This window comes from Pinus tabuliformis, chromosome 3_2 (genome assembly GCF_031772625.1).
Source record: "Pinus tabuliformis cultivar Carrire ecotype Pingquan chromosome 3_2, CPIR1, whole genome shotgun sequence".
Taxonomy (NCBI): Eukaryota; Viridiplantae; Streptophyta; class Pinopsida; order Pinales; family Pinaceae; genus Pinus; species Pinus tabuliformis.
The window spans coordinates 1,183,835,924-1,183,858,063 of record NC_142302.1 but is presented as its reverse complement, the minus strand read 5'-3'; the positions used below and the strand labels follow the sequence as shown (position 1 = coordinate 1,183,858,063).

The 22,140-nt window shown below is 33.8% G+C and overlaps 2 protein-coding genes and 1 long non-coding RNA gene across 4 annotated transcripts; 1 reads left to right on the top strand and 2 right to left on the bottom strand.

The window, feature by feature from the left end:
* Positions 1-11,050: 11,050 nt before the first annotated feature.
* Positions 11,051-11,964, bottom strand: LOC149184950 (uncharacterized). Its single transcript, XM_089419026.1, has 3 exons — positions 11,834-11,964; positions 11,608-11,733; positions 11,051-11,364 (listed from the first exon to the last, which is right to left on the bottom strand). The coding sequence occupies exons 1-3, from the start codon at positions 11,957-11,959 to the stop codon at positions 11,179-11,181; spliced, it is 438 nt and encodes a 145-aa protein (XP_089275152.1). The 5' UTR covers positions 11,960-11,964; the 3' UTR covers positions 11,051-11,178.
* A 502-nt stretch (positions 11,965-12,466) lies between these two features.
* On the bottom strand, positions 12,467-15,659 carry LOC149184949 (uncharacterized). Its single transcript, XR_016257815.1, has 3 exons — positions 15,278-15,659; positions 12,740-13,074; positions 12,467-12,578 (listed from the first exon to the last, which is right to left on the bottom strand). It is a non-coding gene; the product is annotated as an uncharacterized LOC149184949 (long non-coding RNA).
* A 40-nt stretch (positions 15,660-15,699) lies between these two features.
* Positions 15,700-16,605, top strand: LOC149184948 (uncharacterized). Of its 2 annotated transcripts, none has more exons than XR_016257814.1 (3): positions 15,700-15,940; positions 16,037-16,097; positions 16,186-16,605. XR_016257814.1 is itself a non-coding variant. In XM_089419025.1 (3 exons), exons 1-3 carry the CDS (start codon positions 15,867-15,869, stop codon positions 16,396-16,398), a joined length of 339 nt encoding a protein of 112 aa, XP_089275151.1. In that variant the 5' UTR covers positions 15,700-15,866; the 3' UTR covers positions 16,399-16,605. The 2 variants fall into 2 exon arrangements, 1 of the variants encoding a protein (XP_089275151.1); XM_089419025.1 differs by having other exon boundaries at positions 16,195-16,605.
* Positions 16,606-22,140: the final 5,535 nt, after the last annotated feature.

Sequence of the window (22,140 nt, the reverse complement as noted above, 5' to 3'; positions counted from 1 at the left end):
CGAGGTGACGGTGGAGGGAAGATCCCACTGTACCTGGAGCAGACGTCGGCTAGACTCACTTGGATTTTCCGGGGGGTTCACTTCACTCGAGACGGTTAAAGTGGAGGAACTTGTGCCGGTCTATTCATTAAGCAGGTTGCCGGGGTAACTGTTCCACCCGCCACTTCTGTACTGAATCCGGCGATGTTGGGTTTCATCTCCAACTAGCGCTTTCAGTCCGGAAGGCTACTGTTTGTGCTTGGTTTGATGCTCTAGATTCTTTAGGCGTGTGCTTCAAATTTGTTTGGTTCTTTAGAGACTTTAGGCAGTTTTCTTTGAGATTTTACTTTGTTTGCGTGTGCAGTAGTTAAAAGTCTTTAACTGTGGCGGAATTACCGAGACAGTCGCGTAGACTTCGGGGCCAGTCTCCTGAGATTATTTCCGTGGCCGAATTGTTGAGGACATCCCGTAGAATTCGGGGTGAGGACACAAATTGCGTCTGGGGGGCAACCTCAAGGACAGTATATACCAGTGGTACAATACATTCCTCAAGGTCAACCCCAGCCTCAATATGTACCCCAAGGTCAACCCCAGTATCAGAGCCTTGTTTTGTTCATTTGTTATTAACCTTGGAATTCCCTAGCATTGGTAATCTTCAAGCTTATTACTCTTGATATTGGGGGTTTGTTGGGGACAGGTTTTATGTCTCTCCCTTTCATCCCTATTTGAAGGGACCCATTAACGCACCATCTTATGTGTCAGTGTTAGGCAGTTCCCTTTGACCAATTCCAGTGCAGCGACTCATCACAAGTCGCCCCTCGACAATAACATGGTGGCCCCACCTCCATAAAGAATTCATATGTCATGCATGGGTTAGTCTAAATTTGTCAGAGATATTTAAGCTTATTAATGACCCAATTTCTTATGATCTTAGTTATCGTACAATGTCATCTAAGATCCCCTGAATATTACTTAATCCCAAAGTGGTTTACGTGAAAAGTATAAAATATTTACTAAAAAATGAGACTTCCATGCTTAGTACGCTATGCATTGATCAAGACCATATTATTTACTCAAGCTAAATTATTTTCAATGCAATTTGTATAGGTATTTTAAGAATGAATAAGTGGGGGAGGATTAACGAGTTGGAAGTTGAAGACCCGGAAGATATGATACAATTTTCAGCAGAAGACTTAACATGGACAGAGATTGAGGGGGACCAAGTTGCAGTTATTCCATATTGTCGACTTGATGATTTCATAAGTGGAGAGGAATCAAATGAAAGTGCACCCACCCAATTTCTTATTAAGAAGCACCGAAGTAAAAAAATAGAGGATATCAAAGTCACCAATTACTCAACATTCTTGGAGTACAGTGTGTGAGTCTCTATATGCTTTTTCAAGATATGTGTAATTTTTTCAATATGCATAAATATTATATCTAATTTGCAGTAATTTTTTTACGTACAGTTATTGGTGTTCATATGGTCCACAGTCGACAAGGAGAATTAGGAGTGCATCATCAGATCCAAAGACAACCCGCAATCGACATGAAAGTATTAAAGTTGGTTGCCAATGTCACTTCTTTGTGCGACGACTTGTGATGAGACCAGATGATGCTGTAATAATATATACTGCATGTAGACATATTGATGAATCCAATGTTATTTGTCATGGGACAGATGCAATCGGAAGGTCCATGAGATTCAATTATGCACCACATTTAAGTTGGCATATGCGATCTACAGTCCAACATTTCGTTAAAAGAGGTTTTAAAATACATAAATTTATATTTGTGTTTATGACAACATCTCCATTGAATTTTAAATCCTTATGTGGATGCGATGTTATATTCTATCAATGTTACATTACTTTTTGATGAATAGTTGTAACGGATTTTGTTTTTATTAGTTACAAATTATCAAGTTTATAAGTTAAGTGCTTCAACTAACCTTGTAATATCAATTAAACCATCCTTCAAAATAATTATTTGAGCTATTCAATGGTTGGAAAATATGTATTATAGACTTCCCCATTATTCCAAATGAATCTCTCTTTTGATTTTCTAACTAATGTTTAATTAGATAACGTTTTAGAATTAAAATAATAAAGTATTATAGTGAATTACAAATGTATTGAAATCAAATATCAATTAAACCAACCATTAAACAATTGAAAACAATTAATTAAACCAACCATTGAAAACAATACAATTAATAAAACAAATACAATAGTTTGATCTTTTGAAATAAAATAAGATTTGTTTTTTTCTTTATATATAACATTATAAGTTAAAATGAGAAATCTAAAACATTTCTCATTCAAATACTAACAAAAAAAAAAACGAATATTTGACTTTAACAGTAAAAACACATTTGACTTTAAGAGTAAAGAGATTAAAATACCCATTTGACTTTAACAGTAAAGACATATTTGACTTAAAGAGTAAAGAGATTAAAATACCCGGTTCCCGGAGCTAAATATGATCATAACTATAATGTATCTAGAAAAGTTTTATAATTCCATTTATAAAAATATAATTGAATAATAAGTATCACTTAGTATTTCATTCATCTTTTTGGAATTACTAAAAAGCTTTTTAATAATAAGTATTATTATTAATATTACATAAGTCTTTTTTGGTCCTGAAGATGATGGGAGGTAAAGAGAACTATTTAATATTAATAATGAATCTTATTAATAAAAAGTTTTAAAAATTTCGGAAAATATTAATGAAATGTTGAATGACATGTAATTATTTCATTTCACTGTATCATAGTTATATCATATTTATTTAAAAAAAATGTAACTTCTAATGTATTTATTGCTTAAATTAAATATTCATTTTTATGATTATTTAAATAATTTTTAGAAATAAAATTTAAAAACTTTTTCTCAATATATTAAAATTATATCATATTTATTTAATGAAAAATGCAATTTCTAATGTCTTCATTGCTTGAGTCAAATATTCAATTTTGACTTTATTACAAGTAGAGGGCCACATTGAACTACAGAATATTTGGTTTAGATATCCATCTCGAAAACAAATTGTCTTTCAATATTTTTACCTTTCTATTCATGCTGGCAAGACAATAACACCTGTTGGTCATAACGGATTTGGAAAGAGCACAATTTATAGATTCATGGAGACAAGATTGATGAATTGATTCAAACAAGTTCATACATATGGATAGATCCTTAGATAAGACCTCAATCTAAATGAGACCACCTACCCATCTACAAATAATGGGTAACATGTCTTTTCATTATTGATTTGTTAACAAACCCTGGATACCATGTATAATGTGTCATTTCATTATTGATTTGCTAACAAACCCATGCTTTGTTTGCCTATTTCAACTTCAAGGCCCAAACTGTGACAGTATGAGATAAGGAAATCATCTCGTCCTAGGATGGGGAAAATGGGGACAAATCTAGACAGTGTAATTGTACACCATCTTGAAATGCTTACAAAAAAAATGTGTATAACATGTAAATTCAACATTACAATCCTATAGTTTGCTATTTAATTTTAATTCAAAGGAAAAAATGAAAAAACGTATTGCATTTTGTGTGATGTGATTACACTTGCACTTAGTTAATCACAACTGCATATAGCATTCTAATCATGATAGAACAAAATCAAAATATAAATCACAATCTTCCTGAAAGCGAGACTTTATTACAAGTAGAGGGGCACATTGAACTACAGAATATTTGGTTTAGATATCCATCTCGAAAACAAATTGTCTTTCAATATTTTTACCTTTCTATTCATGCTGGCAAGACAATAACACCTGTTGGTCATAACGGATTTGGAAAAAGCACAATTATTTCCATATTTAAACGCTTCTATGATCCCTATGCAGGTCATTTTCAACTCTCTCCTATCAATGAAAACATCACTCAATAGCCACTCTCTTTTCCAAAATAGACAAATACTAGACATCATTCAACAGATAGAAGTGAAATATGAGAAAAATTCCAGTAGTTTCCGTATATGCACACATCTTCCGTATATGCCCAGTTTCCGTATATGCCTACATCTTCCGTATATGCCCACATCTTCCGTATATGCCAAGTTTCCGTATATGCCTACATCTTCCGTATATGCCCAGTTTCCGTATATGCCCACATCTTCCGTATATGCCCAGTTTCTGTATATGCCCACATCTTCCGTATATGCGCACATCTTCCGTATATGCCCAGTTTCCGTATATGCCTACATCTTCCGTATATGCCTAGTTTCCGTATATGCCCACATCTTCCGTATATGCGCACATCTTCCGTATATGCCCAGTTTCCGTATATGCCTACATCTTCCGTATATGCCCAGTTTCCGTATATGCCCACATCTTCCGTATATGCGCACATCTTCCGTATATGCCCAGTTTCCGTATATGCCTACATCTTCCGTATATGCCCAGTTTCCGTATATGCCCACATCTTCCGTATATGCCCAGTTTCCGTATATGCCCACATCTTCCGCATATGCGCACATCTTCCGTATATGCCCAGTTTCCGTATATGCCTACATCTTCCGTATATGCGCACATCTTCCGTATATGCCCAATTTCCGTATATGCCTACATCTTCCGTATATGCCCAGTTTCCGTATATGCCCACATCTTCCGTATATGCGCACATCTTCCATATATGCCCAGTTTCCGTATATGCCTACATCTTTCATATATGCCCAGTTTCCGTATATGCCCACATCTTCCGTATATGCGCACATCTTCCGTATATGCCCAGTTTCCGTATATGCCTACATCTTCCGTATATGCCCAGTTTCCGTATATGCCCACATCTTCCGTATATGCCCAGTTTCCGTATATGCCCACATCTTCCGCATATGCGCACATCTTCCGTATATGCCCAGTTTCCGTATATGCCTACATCTTCCGTATATGCACACATCTTCCGTATATGCCCAGTTTCCGTATATGCCTACATCTTCCGTATATGCCCAGTTTCCGTATATGCCCACATCTTCCGTATATGCCCAGTTTCCGTATATGCCCACATCTTCCGTATATGCGCACATCTTCCGTATATGCCCAGTTTCCGTATATGCCTACATCTTCCGTATATGCCCAGTTTCCGTATATGCCCACATCTTCCGTATATGCCCAGTTTCCGTATATGCCCACATCTTCCGTATATGCGCACATCTTCCGTATATGCCCAGTTTGGGCATATGCGCACATCTTCCGTATATGCCCAGTTTCCGTATATGCCCACATTTTCCGTATATGCGCACATCTTCCGTATATGCCCAGTTTCCGTATATGCCTACATCTTCCGTATATGCCCAGTTTCCGTATATGCCCACATCTTCCGTATATGCCCAGTTTCCGTATATGCCCACATCTTCCGTATATGCGCACATCTTCCGTATATGCCCAGTTTCCGTATATGCCCACATCTTCCGTATATGCCCAGTTTCCGTATATGCCCACATCTTCCGTATATGCGCACATCTTCCGTATATGCCCAGTTTCCGTATATGCCTACATCTTCCGTATATGCCCAGTTTCCGTATATGCCCACATCTTCCGTATATGCCCAGTTTCCGTATATGCCCACATCTTCCGCATATGCGCACATCTTCCCTATATGCCCAGTTTCCATATATGCACACATCTTCCGTATATGCCCACATCTTCCGTATATGCCCAGTTTCCGTATATGCCTACATCTTCCGTATATGCCCACATCTTCCGTATATGCCCAGTTTCCGTATATGCCTACATCTTCCGTATATGCCCAGTTTCCGTATATGCCCACATCTTCCGTATATGCCCAGTTTCCGTATATGCCCACATCTTCCGTATATGCGCACATCTTCCGTATATGCCCAGTTTCCGTATATGCCTACATCTTCCGTATATGCCCAGTTTCCGTATATGCCCACATCTTCCGTATATGCCCAATTTCCGTATATGCCCACATCTTCCGTATATGCGCACATCTTCCGTATATGCCCAGTTTCCGTATATGCCTACATCTTCCGTATATGCCCAGTTTCCGTATATGCCCACATCTTCCGTATATGCCCAGTTTCCGTATATGCCCACATCTTCCGCATATTCGCACATCTTCCCTATATGCCCAGTTTCCGTATATGCACACATCTTCCGTATATGCCCAGTTTCCGTATATGCCTACATCTTCCGTATATGCCCACATCTTCCGTATATGCCCAGTTTCCGTATATGCCTACATCTTCCGTATATGCCCAGTTTCCGTATATGCCCACATCTTCCATATATGCCCAGTTTCCGTATATGCCCACATCTTCCGTATATGCGCACATCTTCCGTATATGCCCAGTTTCCGTATATGCCTACATCTTCCGTATATGCCCAGTTTCCGTATATGCCCACATCTTCCGTATATGCCCAGTTTCCGTATATGCCCACATCTTCCGTATATGCGCACATCTTCCGTATATGCCCAGTTTGGGCATATGCGCACATCTTCCGTATATGCCCAGTTTCCGTATATGCCCAGTTTCCGTATATGCCCACATTTTCCGTATATGCGCACATCTTCCCTATATGCCCAGTTTCCGTATATGCCTACATCTTCCGTATATGCGCACATCTTCCCTATATGCCCAGTTTCCGTATATGCACACATCTTCCGTATATGCCCAGTTTTCGTATATGCCTACATCTTCCGTATATGCCCACATTCCGTATATGCCCACATATCCTACCATGTGAAGATACAAAATCTTGGCCCTTGTTGATCATAGACTTATTGGGCAACTCACTAGGATTTGGCTCTTTCACAAAATTATGAAAACTTGTTTGAAGAATACCTATAAGCCTCATATCAAAAGACACAATGTTGTTGATCTGGTTTCCCATCAACTATAAAAGTCAACATCCTAGGGACTTTTATATATTCTATGGTGTTTTTATAGAGGTGATACTCCTCTTTCACACACTCACATTTTCTGATTAACTCAAAAATGTGGAATTAAACATTCAACATATTCACCTTTGAGTGGACCATGTGATTTTAAAGAAAATAAATAAAAACAAAAAGAAGTAAATACTATCTAATTAAGTCATTCCATGGCACATATCCATTCACATATCATGAGGGAGACACATTTGAAACAAATACATAGACAAAAAATAAAGAAATGGTCCAAATATTTTAAAGAGCTCTAAAATGATTTCATTCAATATCATAAACAATCATAGGAGAACATTCATGAGATTTCAATGCTTAATTAAAAGTATACGAAACCACAAATTCCATGCGCTCTTGGAAATAGCTATCTATAAGAGTCAAAAAGACATTACAAACTTTAAGTTCAAATAGAGCAGGTGTGTAAAGTACTCTACAAAATTCCTAATACTTAAATGTAAATTGAATGCTTTCATCCTTAAGGGACTAGAATGGAACTCGAATGGGACTCTTGAGGAACAATAAATGGTATATATTAAGCTAGAAGAAAGCAAAAGGAATGCAGACAGAATTACAAATGTATAACAAACTTTACAAAGTTGGATGATTTAAGACTAGGGAGAAATAAATGGGAATTGCTTCAAATAAAATATAGAACACTCACAAAATTGCAGAAGGATGACCGACTTAATGAATTATCTATCCCTTATAGCATCAAATGTTGGAGTATACATTAGTCTTTGCATATTTGTTAATCTAACCAATGGGGAAGTTATTGAGGATTAACAATTTCATTTAAATATTTTCTAAGCCATTCTTTAATATAATCCATAGGAAGGACGATTATGTCGTGTCTTACATCTAATGCAAAAGTATGCTCATATGTTTCTTTTGTATTTGAACATAATTGATTGATGACTGATAGTTGGTCTTCATTCTCATTATTATATGTAACTAACCATTTTTTTATTTCTTCCTTCAAAGAATTTGTTAAGTTGTCGAACTCATTACCCCATAATGTCTTAATAACTTCCAATTCTTGTAGCACATCTTTTGGAACTAACATGGAGTCTGTAATCATTCTTGACCCTTGAATATCTTCAACAACTTTAATACATTTAAAGAAACTATTGCTTCGTTAGTCATTAATCTTTGTACACTCAAAAATAGCATCATTTAACATTTTGATTCTAGCATATAATCTTGCCTTTATCTATTTTATTTGCTCCCCATTTGAAATCCCTTGTTGGGTTTTTTATGCCTACTCAATATGAAGATGCACTAGGGACTAAAACTAATTGAACCAAAGTATGATTTCTTATTAACAAAAAATTAATGCTATGAAAATTACCTACATGTTTTTTTTAGGCATTAAGGTTCAAAAATTGATTTAATGGAGGTACGATTCTTTATTATCAAAAATACAACCTTACACAAGTGTTACATGGAAGCATAGTCCTTGCCATTGAAAATAGGGATTATGTTGCTAGAAAATTTGCACATAGAAGGTGATAACATGATACATATAAAGTATACTATGAGATATTTAAACTAATATTAATATAATATGGAGAATATTAATATATATCTTTCATATTTGTAAGATAACAGAAAATGATTATTCTATGAAATTGTTTTACAAAGCACATTTGTATTCATACTTATACATGACAAAGTTTAGTAATTTATATTTTCCAGAAAAAAAAATCTTGTAATTCTATTACAAAGTAGTAACTTTGGTAGGACTCGTTCAAATCACATTTACATTATGTGCATATACAACTAAATGGATGCCACATTTCTATAGATCTAAATTACAAATTGTGTAGTACAATGCATAATTACATAGTGTTGGTCAATTTGGCATGGCGCTTAACATGATGCTAGAGTTTGTCGAGACTAATAATGTGAAAATTGTGAGAGATTTTTCTTGGGTTTATTTTGGCATAAGCATTCAACCATTGACCATTGAAAATTGTAAGGGATATTTATTGGGTTTCCTTAGCCTTAGCATTCAACCATTGACCATCTCATAACTTCGTTTATGTTTTGAAAAAGATATGAAGAAACAATACTTAATAATGTTTCTTTGGTTTTTCTAAAAATGATCATACTATCTTTAATAACTTTGAAAAATAATGGAGAAAATAGGAATTCAAGTAGAGTGGAGAAGGACTAATTTCTAATTATATGAAAATTTCAGTGTAAAATTGAGGATTTAAATAAATGATAACATTACAAGAACTAGTCAGAATCAAGGGTAAAATAGAAATGAAATAAAAATGTATCCTCTATTTGACTTATATATAAATTAGTTAGAAAATAGGATCATAAAAAATAAAGGAAGTATACATATAAGAAGTCATACTTTGCTATTATTAATTTAAATAGATGATGTTGTGTTATTAACAAATCGTAAAGACACTTGTGATAACAATATAATCATTTCATATAATAGTGACATTTTTTCTTAGTAACAACAACAATTTTATATAGTTGTTCTTTGATCTATAGAGTTAGTGAAAGAATCATGAAAGGACATTATCTATTCTATAAATAGTAAATGAAAAAAATAATAATAACAACGATTTTATATAGTTGTTGTATGGGTTATAAAATTAGTTGAAGAATCATAGAAAAATGTTGAAAAGATTGAGAAAATGTGATTAGTAAAACAATTATCTATTAAAATACAAATTGGTTAGAGAAACATTAATGTATTACATATAATATCAAATTTAATCATAAAAATATAAATAAATAAAAATAAAAATAATTTACCCAAATAAAAGTTAAACAAAGGTTAGGTGTCTCAAATAGAATGCTAAGAAATCTATAAATAAATCTCGACTAATAATACATCTAAAGGAAAATTTATATACATAAAAATATATATTTTACAAAAATGAAATAAAATTGAGAACTGAGTACATGTAACGAAACATGATATTATTCATGAAAAAATAAATGAAAATACTTCATGCAAACATAAGCATTTTTTGTTCTCAATCCCACATAAATTTATTCTATATATTGATATTATTCATGAAAAAATAAAATGAAAATACTTCATGCAAACATAAGCATTTTTTGTTCTCAATCCCACATAAATTTATTCTATATATGTGTGATCTATCCATATAGCATATAATTTTTGTTTCACTCCAAAATCTTATTTGTGAATATAGACTGATTGGATATTGATAATGCATTTTGCATGTAAAGTAAAGATGGATTAAAATGTCTATGAACCATTGTAAAGTAATCTGAGTTAAAGGCTCTTCTTCATCCTTATGCTTCTTGCACTCCTTTTTACAGATCATTGCACTTCTTTGTCATTCTCTAACTTCAATGTTTAAAAACAAAGTTAAGGCAAGGCAAGTGAAACAAGAAAAGAGAATCGAAAAGAACCAAATAAATATTTATTACTATAAAATGTTCATATTAAAAAATAGGTATACATTTCTTTTAGTAAAAACTTTCCAAAAACTAAAATTGTTAATTCATTTCTAAAAATTCTATTTTTTTAATTTTATTTTAAAAATAAAATTAAACAAAATCATATATTATTTCATATAAAAAATAAATTAATATATAGTAATCAAGAAAATTCTCTATTTTGTATATAAAATAGTAAGACATTTTTAAATACCCAAATGATATATATATACTATAATTTTATAATTTTAAAAAATTAAATATTAAAATATGTAATCTTTTAGTATTTTTGAGTATTCAATTATTTATCAAAACTAACCCATTTATATATTATTTCATATATTATTCCAGATAAAAAAGATAATCATTAGGGAATTAAAAAACATGTGAATGTATAAGTTTTTTCTCCATGCAAGTTTGATTGAAAAAATAATATCGTTTCTAGTAAGCATAAAATGTAATGAAAAATAAAAACTAAAGTTAACTCTATTTAAATTGAAGCTGTATAAAAGCAAGACACGGTGTTGATGCAGGCAAGAACGAAAGTTATATATCCTTTTTGAATCCAGGACTTGCCATTTTCAAGCACAACGTCACCAAAAATAATTTAATTTTAAAAAAAAAATATTTGGAATTGGATTTATTTACAAAATTACAAAATATCTTAGATGTTGGCATTTTAAAGACATACTTAGCATGTGGAAACAATTTTTGGAAAAAAAAATGATGTATTAAAAAGTCTAAAAAAAACAGAGATTACATATATTGAAACTGTCCTTGTAGCCCCTTTATAGATAAAACAATGGCTAAAGTTATATTATTGTAGCCTAAGTCATTTAAACTTGCTGGAATCTTTAGCCTTCAAAGTAGCAAACCTAGTGGGTTTAGTGAGAGCAATGCTAGTTGAACATATATGCTCTATGTATTGTTTGCGTGACTTGAACCCACGAGCTTTCAAGTCCTTTGGCGTGATTTTGGTCCTTTTAACCATAGCATCAACATTTATCTTTTTTGTTTTCTGTGGAAATTAAAACATTATCAATAAATATCAAAATCCACATAGATATAATGAAAATATGCTGACCATGTAACGAATATGAAAATACATTTCGTTGACTAGCTATCAATAAATATCAAAATCTATATAGATATAATGAGAATATGGTGAACATCTAAGGAATATGAAAAGAAATTACATTAACTAGTCATAAAAAAATACGTCAATGTTATTATGAGCTAAGATATGTAGTATATAACTTACCTCTCCTAATTTATCTTGAAGTCTAGGTGAATGCCGCAATGGTTGAGGAGAATGTGATTTTTGCTGAGTATCATGTCCACCATCATACATGTGCAAAGGTGTTTTAGGAGATGTATATTCATTACTCTGAACATTAGATTATACATAGATATAAGTATGTGAATCAAAAAGAATTAAATGTAAAAATATGATAAAATTATAAGAGTATAAATAAATATAGTCTTACCTTGCATTGTGACATTGGACATGAAGATGGTTGTAGCATTTGAACCATTTCATTTCCATTCTTCTTAAGGCTTCTACAAGGGGTTTTCATTGATTGTGATGGTTCCAAAGGGAACACCTGCACCATAAATAAGAAATAACACACAAGCACATAATAAAAAAAAATCAAAGATAAGGATATATAATACAGGACATCCATTTCTCATCCCATCATTATGGTAAAACATAACAATTTAATCCCATCATTATGGTAAAACATAACAATTTATATATTAATATTTTCGCTGGAATAGGTTATATGGATTAAAAACTTACTGGCCGAGTAACCCCTTGAAAACCTTGAAATCTAGGTGAGCGTCGCAATGGTTGGTGGCTTGAATTTGGGGAATTTTGTTGATTAGGCTATGCATATCAATAACAATGAGAAATTAGTATACAATTATAATAAATATAAATATTATTTAATGTTAAAATGTCTAAAAAATTAATATCTGCAAAAAAATGGACTCAAATGTGTTGTCATTGTCCTGATTGGTTTCATCAAAGTTTAATATATCGCTGTGCCCATCTGATCCTTCTTCCCCCACATCATCGGGAACCTCAGTGCTTGCTTTCTCTTTTATAGCAATATCTATGCGCTTCATTGTCTGCATGCCTCTACGAGGTAGACTCTGATCCCAACGTTGAATTTTTTCACAAATCCTTTGCTTCGAAGTGTCATTAAGCTGATCAAATGTAGCAACTGACTGTGAAAACAAGTTTCAATGAATTTAGTCCACAACAATAAATTAATATTAATAGAAAACATATACAGATAAATACTAATAAATACTTACAGCTGAATGAATTTCTTCATTGACAATATTAATAAAAAATCATATACAAATAAATACTAATAAATACTTACAGCTGAAAGAATTTCTTCATTGACAAATCTTTTATATGCTTGTTGTCGTGCACGACATAGCCTTGCATCTAAGTCATATTGTATTTTGGCATTTTGCCTTTTAACTGCACTTGTTGATTTGACCGCCCATGTAGCATTTGCATCTTTTGCTCGACCTCTTTGACGTGGAGGAATTGGTGGGAGATTGTGGGTGGTAGCGCGATGATGATTAAGGCCAGATAACTTAGATCGACTCAAATTCCCAGCACAGCCACCAACAAGACAAGTGAACACTTGCCTGGTGCCTTTGATAGTTACCTCCCATTCATGTCTAATTTCCTCCATTTTCTTACTTCCTTATAAATGAATATGTAAACAACAATGTTGTTAAAAACATCATAAAAACAGATTAAAATAAAAATCAATATTCATATCTATTTTTTTGTGGTCACTGTTGCACATCCGTCAAGGACAAAGTCTGTAAGTGCTTTCATCCACTGATTTTAGTCTGATTTTAGTTTAACGATTATGTTTTTTTCTTTGGAATTTCTTGAGAGAAAAAAATTGCAGAGATTTTAGTAAATGTAAATAAAAATTATGTGTTTTTGACGGTGTTAAATTTATTTCTTAGAGTAGCTTCAAACTGCATTATCATTGGCATTATTAAAGGGCCCATTGGGCTGTTCATCACTTCTTGTGGGAGCCTAAGGAGGTGTTGCAGCCAACCAAAAACTGTGCAACCTCATTGCTGAAGTTGTTACAGTTATGGTGCAACAAACTATATGTTTCAGCTGTATAGCGAGGGCTTATTTCTTCCAGGAATTCTTCAAACATTTCCATCGGGACGTGAGTGAAATCCAAATAAATTTGCAATGTACAACTTGTCACACAAAATTCTGATATAAAACAGCAATGATAGTAACTATTTAATGATTTTGATCGAAAAGTCATGCAAAAGATTCTGAAAGTACAGACATGTCTCAATAATCTAAATCCAAATCGCATGCAACAGCCTAGCGAAAGCACAGGGTGGCATTTGAATATCGCCACATAATGCTCAATATTTAAATGTAGAGCAATGCCATTTCGTCCATCAGCTGAATTAAATTACAGAAAATAGAGTTCTGTACAGTTTTAATGGCATCGCCATTATAAAATCTCAAGGAATCTGGGCATAATATTTCATGCGGATATATTCGAATCTGTTTAAGAACAAAAATATATACACATGACCAAAGGCAGTATGTGTATATACATATGCGTTTGTGTATATATTCAAAGCAGTACACAGATATTTAGTCAAATGCGGATTTTACAGTTACAGTGTACGTCTGAGAAGACTGAGATGGTCATGCAGTTTGAAAGAGCATTCATGGTGAAAACTGATGGAAGCATTTAAGCCATAAAATGCCAAGTGTAAGCCGAACATTGGAATAAATTTATTAATTTGCAGACAAACTATATTTTCAGGCTTTTAATTCAAATGTCCTACGAATCATTATAACAATAATGCCTGTTAAAAACATCATAAAAACAGATTAAAATAAAAATCAATATTCATATCTATTTTTTTGTGGTCACTGTTGCACATCCGGCAAGGACAAAGTCTGTAAGTGCTTTCATCCACTGATTTTAGTCTGATTTTAGTTTAACGATTATGTTTTTTTCTTTGGAATTTCTTGAAAGAAAAAAATTGCAGAGATTTTAGTAAATGTAAATAAAAATTATGTGTTTTTGACGGTGTTAAATTTATTTCTTAGAGTAGCTTCAAACTGCATTATCATTGGCATTATTAAAGGGCCCATTGGGCTGTTCATCACTTCTTGTGGGAGCCTAAGGATGAAATCTGGGGTGTTGCAGCCAACCAAAAGCTGTGCAACCTCATTGCTGAAGTTGTTACAGTTATGGTGCAACAAACTATATGTTTCAGCTGTATAGCGAGGGCTTATTTCTTCCAGGAATTCTTCAAACATTTCCATCGGGACGTGAGTGACACCCAACTCAACCACTTTCCACGGTTTTCCATAAGGAGTTTGCCCTGTAGGGCTGTGTTGAATACCACCCCCAAAGTAATACACCTTCCCATAAACTACCACACCGGTATGCCAAATTCCTTCAATGGCTTTTCCAAAGAAAACTAGTTGAGAGTTGACGAGCAATTATTCAAACACTGTATTTACAAACACTGTATTTACAAAAATAAAATTTTTGAGATTTTTACCCAAATCCAAAATTCACTAGGCACGGAGGCAGAGGGTTTAAGCCGACGAACTTCAAACCGCCTCACCCCTGCGGCCGTCTGAGAAAACCCAAGCCCCCTCCCCGCCCTAAAAGAAACAACCTGAACTTTCACACTTACTTAACTATAACTGAATTCAACAAATAAATAGCAATAAAATGTGTCCACAAAAATCGGCGATGAAATCAAATTATCTCCAATAACAATGAAAACGAAATCCGATATTACGTACAAATCACATACAAGAGAGGATTTACAGGGCGGATTAACTTAATAAGCAGTCAAAAATATATGTTTTACAGTATTGTAGCAGCACTAACCTTGCAGACCTTTGCCTGTCGATAACTAGTGGCCAGGTGCTCCAGGTCTGCGCTGTTCCGAATTGCCGAAGGTGCTCCAGGTCTGCGCTGTTCCGAATTGGGGAATTGAACTGCAGATAATCTCCCGGGACTTTGAAGGCCGGAGGAGGTTGGTGAGCTCTCCCCTCCGGCATTAATCCTGATGCCATCGTATTGATGTGAGGGATGTCCTGGGAACTGCACCGGCGGCGGATCCATACTTCGGCAGATTTACTTCATCAATACAGGGCTTTTTGCGGGCAGGTCGGAGGGCTTTTTGCGGGCAGGTCGGAGGGGTATGATCGATGCCGTCGATTGCTGTCGCCGGGCTCTGACACAGGTACCCCCATAGCATTAACTTTGCTATGGGGGTGGAAATAGGAATTGTCGCCTGCCTAGGATACGAAGTTTCTCCCTCTGGAATCTTCTCTGTGGTGGAGAACTGGCTCCTTGCTATGTGCTGGAGAACTGGCTCCTTGCTGCATGGTTGAATGTGCCACATCAATGGCTCTCGTGATTTCTACTCATCAGACGGTCATGGTTGTTGTCCGCAGCCCTATGCACTAGTTGGATGTGTAAATGGTTTTACCTGTTTTATTTTCTTGTTGCTAGTTCAGCTCTAGCCCTGTGTTGGGGGTTTCCCATGTGAGTAAACTCTTGCCCTCGTCTATTGTCGACTTGTAAGAAGGAAGTTTCTGGTGTTGCTTCTCCATTAACTAAATGTCTTCGCTTTTCGTACAGGTCCCTGTTGTGGCTATGTGTGATTCCGAAGGGATTTTTAAAGAGCTCTTCGCCAGTCCAGGTAGGTTATTTTCGAATAATGATTTTATTTCCTTTGTAAATTGTCTTCTCCTTTTGGTGATAGTTTTTCTAATTGAATGCGTTGGCAGGAATTGTAGGTTCAATACTCGGTGGGTTGGATCCGGCTGTCAGCCATCCAAACCCTTCTTACATATTTCATTGGGAATGCAAATGAGATTCTTAACCTGAAAGAGATGAATTTGTTTTATGCCAATCTTATGGTCCTATATATTTTATTTAGTTTCGACCCAAAGATCTATGGCATCTCTGAGATCTGTATTACTCATTTAGGTTCGACGTAAGGGTCTCTAGCTTCTCTGAATATTGTGTATTTTGTTTAAGAAGACCACAGGGTCTCTAACTTCTGTGAGACTATTTTTCTTGTTACAATTCGACCTATGGGTCTTTGGCTTCTCTGGATTTTGCATATTTTGTTTACGTCGGCCTAAGGGTCTTTGCTCAGATTTTGCTGCATAAAAAAATATAACTGCATCCGTATCTTGGGAAAAGACTTCTGGATTTTGTTGTTGTATCTACTAGATTATTGATAGAACCTCATGGTGGTTCCACAGAGCTTTCTCAGGTATTTTAAGATGTAAATATATAAATTTTCTCACTGTGTTGGTGGTAAATAATCTCTCTCTTTTTACTTGTTCTATCGATATGATAGACTGAGATTTAAGTTTTCTTTGGGTAGCCGTAGCTATGTACTCACATAGCTATGGGTTCTTTTTGTTACCATATATATTTCCTACCACAATGATAGAATTCATGAATCGGTTATCGATTTCCCAAATTCGGGCTTTTCTTGATCTAATTATGGGCTGAGTTTTTTCTCCAAATTTCGCTATTGGGTTTTCTAGAATAGAAAAGGCCAAGACCATAATTACCCACTTCTTTTGTGGATAATGTAAAAAAACTTACACTACTTGAGCTTATGCACAAGTCGTCTTTTATAAATTCTCTTATTGTGGTTGAGGTATATGATATTAGTAGTTGTAACTTGCTCTTTTACTTGTCTAAGAGTTCTGGATTATTTAGTTCACTCTGAGCTTTATTCTATTTATAACAAAATTACTCTTTACTGCTTGTTAATAGTTGATGTTTTCACCTATTTCGAACTAAAGTAATCACGCACAGAATCACTGAATATCTGTAGATAATAATGTTTACTTTCTAGATTAAAAGATAAACATGCTTAGTATAACATTAATAACTGAATACTCCATTAATCAGGGTTTCCATATTGTAATTATTTGGCTAGCTTAGCTTAACTGAATATAAACTTTTAATCTTATCTTGCCTCCCAACCACAAGACTACTACAACAGTAGATATCTGGTCATGACCATACTTAACTACCTCATCCCTATCTGTCCTTCCAGCACAGTTAATTCTTTCTTTCTAAGTGTTACTCAACTCACTCCTCCTTCTCCCTAGATTTCATATGCCCTCATCCTCTTGATCTTCTAGGATAAATCTTCCATAGGAGTAGTTAGGGTTGGCTAACAGCCCAACCTAGCTGTTTCTTGAGAAATACAAATATCACACTTGTGACAAATACTTTCTCATTTAATTAAATCAAATCATTACTTGCCAAAGTTCTGGTTCTCTACTTTCTTTTAACAATTAAAACCAAATTTCTATTTATATAAACTTAAATTAGTTTCAGTTTATCTAAAATACAGTAAAAAAAAAATATTCACATCTATGGGGGACATCACATGAACTCCTTCACAATGATCAAAGAGAATAAAATAGTCTTAGCTCCACCCACTACTCAACAACTTTAACAACAATAGCCATTTCAACTCATGCCACACTGTGGAGAGAATTTTGGGGACTAAAATATCCACTTTCACGTGAATTATAATGCACACCCTCCAAGAATATGGACTACACATTACAACTTCTTGCCTGGTTTAAATCCTTTGTATCACCTCCACGTCAGATGTGCATGGTGCTTTCTAATAATGATGCAATAAATTAACTCATATGATACTTTCACACCCCAAAAATCCTCCGCTACACAGAATAGAACAACCCTTTTCCAGAGGTCCACAACTCTCATGTTTCTACTTACTGGCACTGATACCGAAACATACCGAAACATAAAACACAAAGTTTAACACGGGAGAATTCTTTTACTAATTCAGACCTAAGCCTACTTAGGAAATACATCATAATGGGGCAGGATGGATCAATAGACTTTATGAACATAACAACATGAAAGAGATATCTTTAACTACAACTCACTTCTCACTTATATGGGAAAACAATGACTTCTAGAACAACCTTGTAACTCATGTAGATCTAGAATAATTCATAGCACCTACGTCGACAATTCATCAAGCTTTCACATTAATAAATGATTTCATTTCTTCATTATTCTAACATTTTATTTAGAATATTCTCATAGATGTTTCATTTTACAAAAGGTTATAATAAACTATATCAAATATAACAAATTTTTAAAATTCAACTATGCTTATTGCAAGTGTTGATTGAAAATTGATTTCATTACTCCCTTTTGTTCCATAGACCAGTGACTTAATTTTATATCAACTACATTGAAAGAAATATATATATATATATATATATATATCTTTTATTTTTACTTCCCAATATAATGAATATTTGTAAACCTTAACATTTTAAAAATATTTTAATGAGAATCATAAATAAAATATTTGAATGTTCACGTGAACTAATATATTTCAAAATCAAATTCATATATAATATAGATATTTTAAAAATGTTACAATTTTCACTTTGAGTAAAATATTTTATATCAATATATGTGTATAAGATACAATAAAAAATTCAATTATTTCTTTAATAAAAGGATGCATAATTCTTCTATTTTTTAATATGACATTGATATATCAACCTAGATTCATCTTAAATGTGGCCTAATCAAATTTTTTGAGGTGCAAACTTTTTGTTAATTGTTGCACTCAAAAAAGGTTTGCACCTTCAAAGATTTGATCATGTGGGTGCTTGGTAGGTCCAAGTTTAAGATCGATTTAGTGGTATCCATTTACATAATTTATGTCTCACAAAGTGATTATTTTATAGTTTGATAAATTTACTTCATACAAAAATATTTTAACTAATATCAATTTACATCATTTATAGATAGTTTGATAAATTTAATTCATACAAAAATATTTTAACTAATATCAATTTACATCATTTATATATATGAAATACTTATAAATTTTTATTTGGATAAATTTTGCCTCACACAAACTCATTTTAACTATCATATGAATTTACATGATTTATATCTCATACTTATTGATTTTATGTTAAGAAAATTTAACTCACCCAAACACATTTGTGTTGTGTAATTTATATATAAGTAATGTTTATTGTTTTTTAATTGGATTTATAACCCATGTCTGAGTTCCTTTCCTTATTTACTTTATATTTATTATTTTTTACTTGGATTTATATTCGATGCCTTATTTCCTTTTGTGATCAATAATATTATTGTGTATTTATGTTCTTTCGTTAAAATGTTTAAATAAGCTAACATATTGAATATTTTTATTTATAATTCGTTAATTAGTTCACATGTATTTTTTTTAATGTAATATTAAGTGATAGCATCTCTAATATAAAAAAGATATTTCTATATAGACCATGGTTAAATACTTTAAGATATGCCTTAAGTAAAATAGTTTTAACAAAATATTTTGATATTAATTATATAGATAGATGAAGCACTACTGAGAGATACTTCCCAAAATAGGAGGCATATTTAAAATCATATTAATGGAAAAAAAATGTTTAATACAAACAATGTCGTTCATAAATAAAATATGTTTTGTTCATTTTATGTAAAATATTTTAATGTAAAATATGTATGTTATATAAAACAAAATAAAAATTTGTGGTTAAAACAATTTATTGATGTCAAAGATAAGATAAAGGAGTTGTGCAATTTCTTCCATCCTTAACATGAAATTGATTCATGGCATATGTATATATATGTTCCTCTTAACTCTTGCATTTAAAGAGTTTATAGGGATAAAAAATTTTGAGGAACAATTTTCTTCTAAAGTTCAAAATATCAAGAAATATATGTATGAGAAATTTGCTTTCTTTCAATATTTAATACAGTGAGAATTGAAATAAATATACTCTCAGTTATATATCAATATTACTAATAATATATATGTTTGAAAATTTAATTCCTACTTGTCTCAGTTGTGATTATCTCTATCTAGAGGAGTCTATTCCTATTCCTTAGGATTGTTTTATCTAGACGTTCCTAGATTGGTGTGTGGTTGAGATATTCTTTAACCAGGTGCTTGTGTGTCAAATATAGTTTTAGTATCTTGAAACAACACTTATTGTAATATGTAATATCATAATTGATCAATAATACAGTTTTGCACTATCAAATTTTATCTTGGTATTAGAGCCCATTTGGGCATGGGCATTGGCCCCTCATAGGCCAAGGAAAATAAGAGAATATATTTAAGTGGTTTTAGTTTTTTTTTGGGTCAGAGGTTGTGCAAATTTGTGTGCCAATTTTTTGGATTTTGTTTGTTATATTACTGGGAGCTATTCACTGGGTCGGAGAGACACCACCCCTACATGGAGTAGCGGATCGTGGCAAACAAGGTCTTCCTGTAGTGGTTCAAGGTGAGGGTTGTCAGTGGTACCTTCATGGGGGAGCTCAAGTAGGCATGGCTGGAGTGGCAGCGTTCATGTTCGCTTGGCATCGTGGCCGAAGTGGTAGGTTGGCTGCAGATTCTCACTTTTTAATCTAAGTGGACGTTCTGTGGTGTTGTGGCAGTGAAGGCTGGGCAGAGGGAGTTCTTCCTGTTGGTGTACATGCACTTAGACTAGCTGTGTTGGTGTACATGCACTTAGACTAGCTATGTTGGTGTACATGCACCTAGATTAGCTCCAGTTAACTTATTGCTTGCATGTGGCACATGTACACATTAGCATAAGATAAAGCACACTTAGCTTTAGTTATTGCATGTACAACTAAGCTTAAATTAGTTGCTTTTGTGTATTTATTCTAAAACTAATATTGTAGAATCACTTTCATTCTTTTCTCAATTCTTGCTCGCTTCCTTCCTTTTCTTGCAAGCTTGTTATTGTTTTGCAGATCTAGATCTATCTATGTATCTCAAAAATCTTACATGGTATCAGAGCACAGGGATTTGTAATCAGTGCACAAGCAATTTTATTTGCAGGTTCAGAAGATTGAAGCAACAACAAAGAATGGAGTCTAAATTCGAGTTTCCACAATCGGCAACTCTCACTCCATATAATTATTTCGAATGGAAGCCAAAGATTCAATTTCATCTCAGAAGTAGAGGCTTATTTCGAATAACCATGGGAACGGAAGTTGAACCAACATCGGCAGTGGAGAAAACAAGATATTTCAATCGAATGGACGAGGACTTCGGCATCCTATGTTTATCTATTTCTCCGGAACTGCTATTTCATGTTGAATCATGTTCAACTCCAAATGAAATATGGAAACTTTTGGAAGAATTGTTTGGAAAACAGGATGAAATGCTTAGAATGATAGACGATTCGATCGCAACCTATAGAAATCGTCGTGAAAGCTTTAGTTTAGAACCGGCCGTGTACGATGACGACGAACCTCTGGATTCGATTTCGAACTTGCAAGAGATTGAAAGGCAAACAAGCTTACAACCTGATGATGACCAAGAGTTCAAATTCAAGGGTTTCGTCGTCGATCCTGAAAGAACAAGCGATCGAGCTGCCGCAAATGTACGGAAATTGAGAATAGCATTGCATCCCAAGGTCGAAGCCATTGCTGCCACTGAAGCTTCAGAGAATTTTACAGTGCTGGTGCATGTTAAGGCTCCACCGGCCAGCGAAGCTTTCAAGAAACAGAGTTACGATGATTACGAGAGGCAGCTCTTAGTCTCTCAGAGAAGCTTTGAGAAATCGTTTGGCCAGTTCTTGGTGTTCCTTGCATCAACTCTCATGGACAACGGTGGTGTTCCAGAGTCGACCAATCCAGCTTCACTCATCAAAGAAGCTATA

Coding starts and splice junctions, on each gene's coding strand:
- LOC149184948 (XM_089419025.1), top strand. CDS start 15,867: ATGTGTAAATGGTTTTACCTGTTTTATTTTCTTGTTGCTAGTTCAGCT. Junction 15,941..16,036: donor CTGTGTTGGGGGTTTCCCAT/GTGAGTAAACTC, acceptor CTTTTCGTACAG/GTCCCTGTTGTGGCTATGTG. Junction 16,098..16,194: donor AGAGCTCTTCGCCAGTCCAG/GTAGGTTATTTT, acceptor CAGGAATTGTAG/GTTCAATACTCGGTGGGTTG.
- LOC149184950 (XM_089419026.1), bottom strand. CDS start 11,959: ATGGTGCAGGTGTTCCCTTTGGAACCATCACAATCAATGAAAACCCCT. Junction 11,734..11,833: donor GTCCAATGTCACAATGCAAG/GTAAGACTATAT, acceptor TCTAATGTTCAG/AGTAATGAATATACATCTCC. Junction 11,365..11,607: donor TTCAAGATAAATTAGGAGAG/GTAAGTTATATA, acceptor TAATTTCCACAG/AAAACAAAAAAGATAAATGT.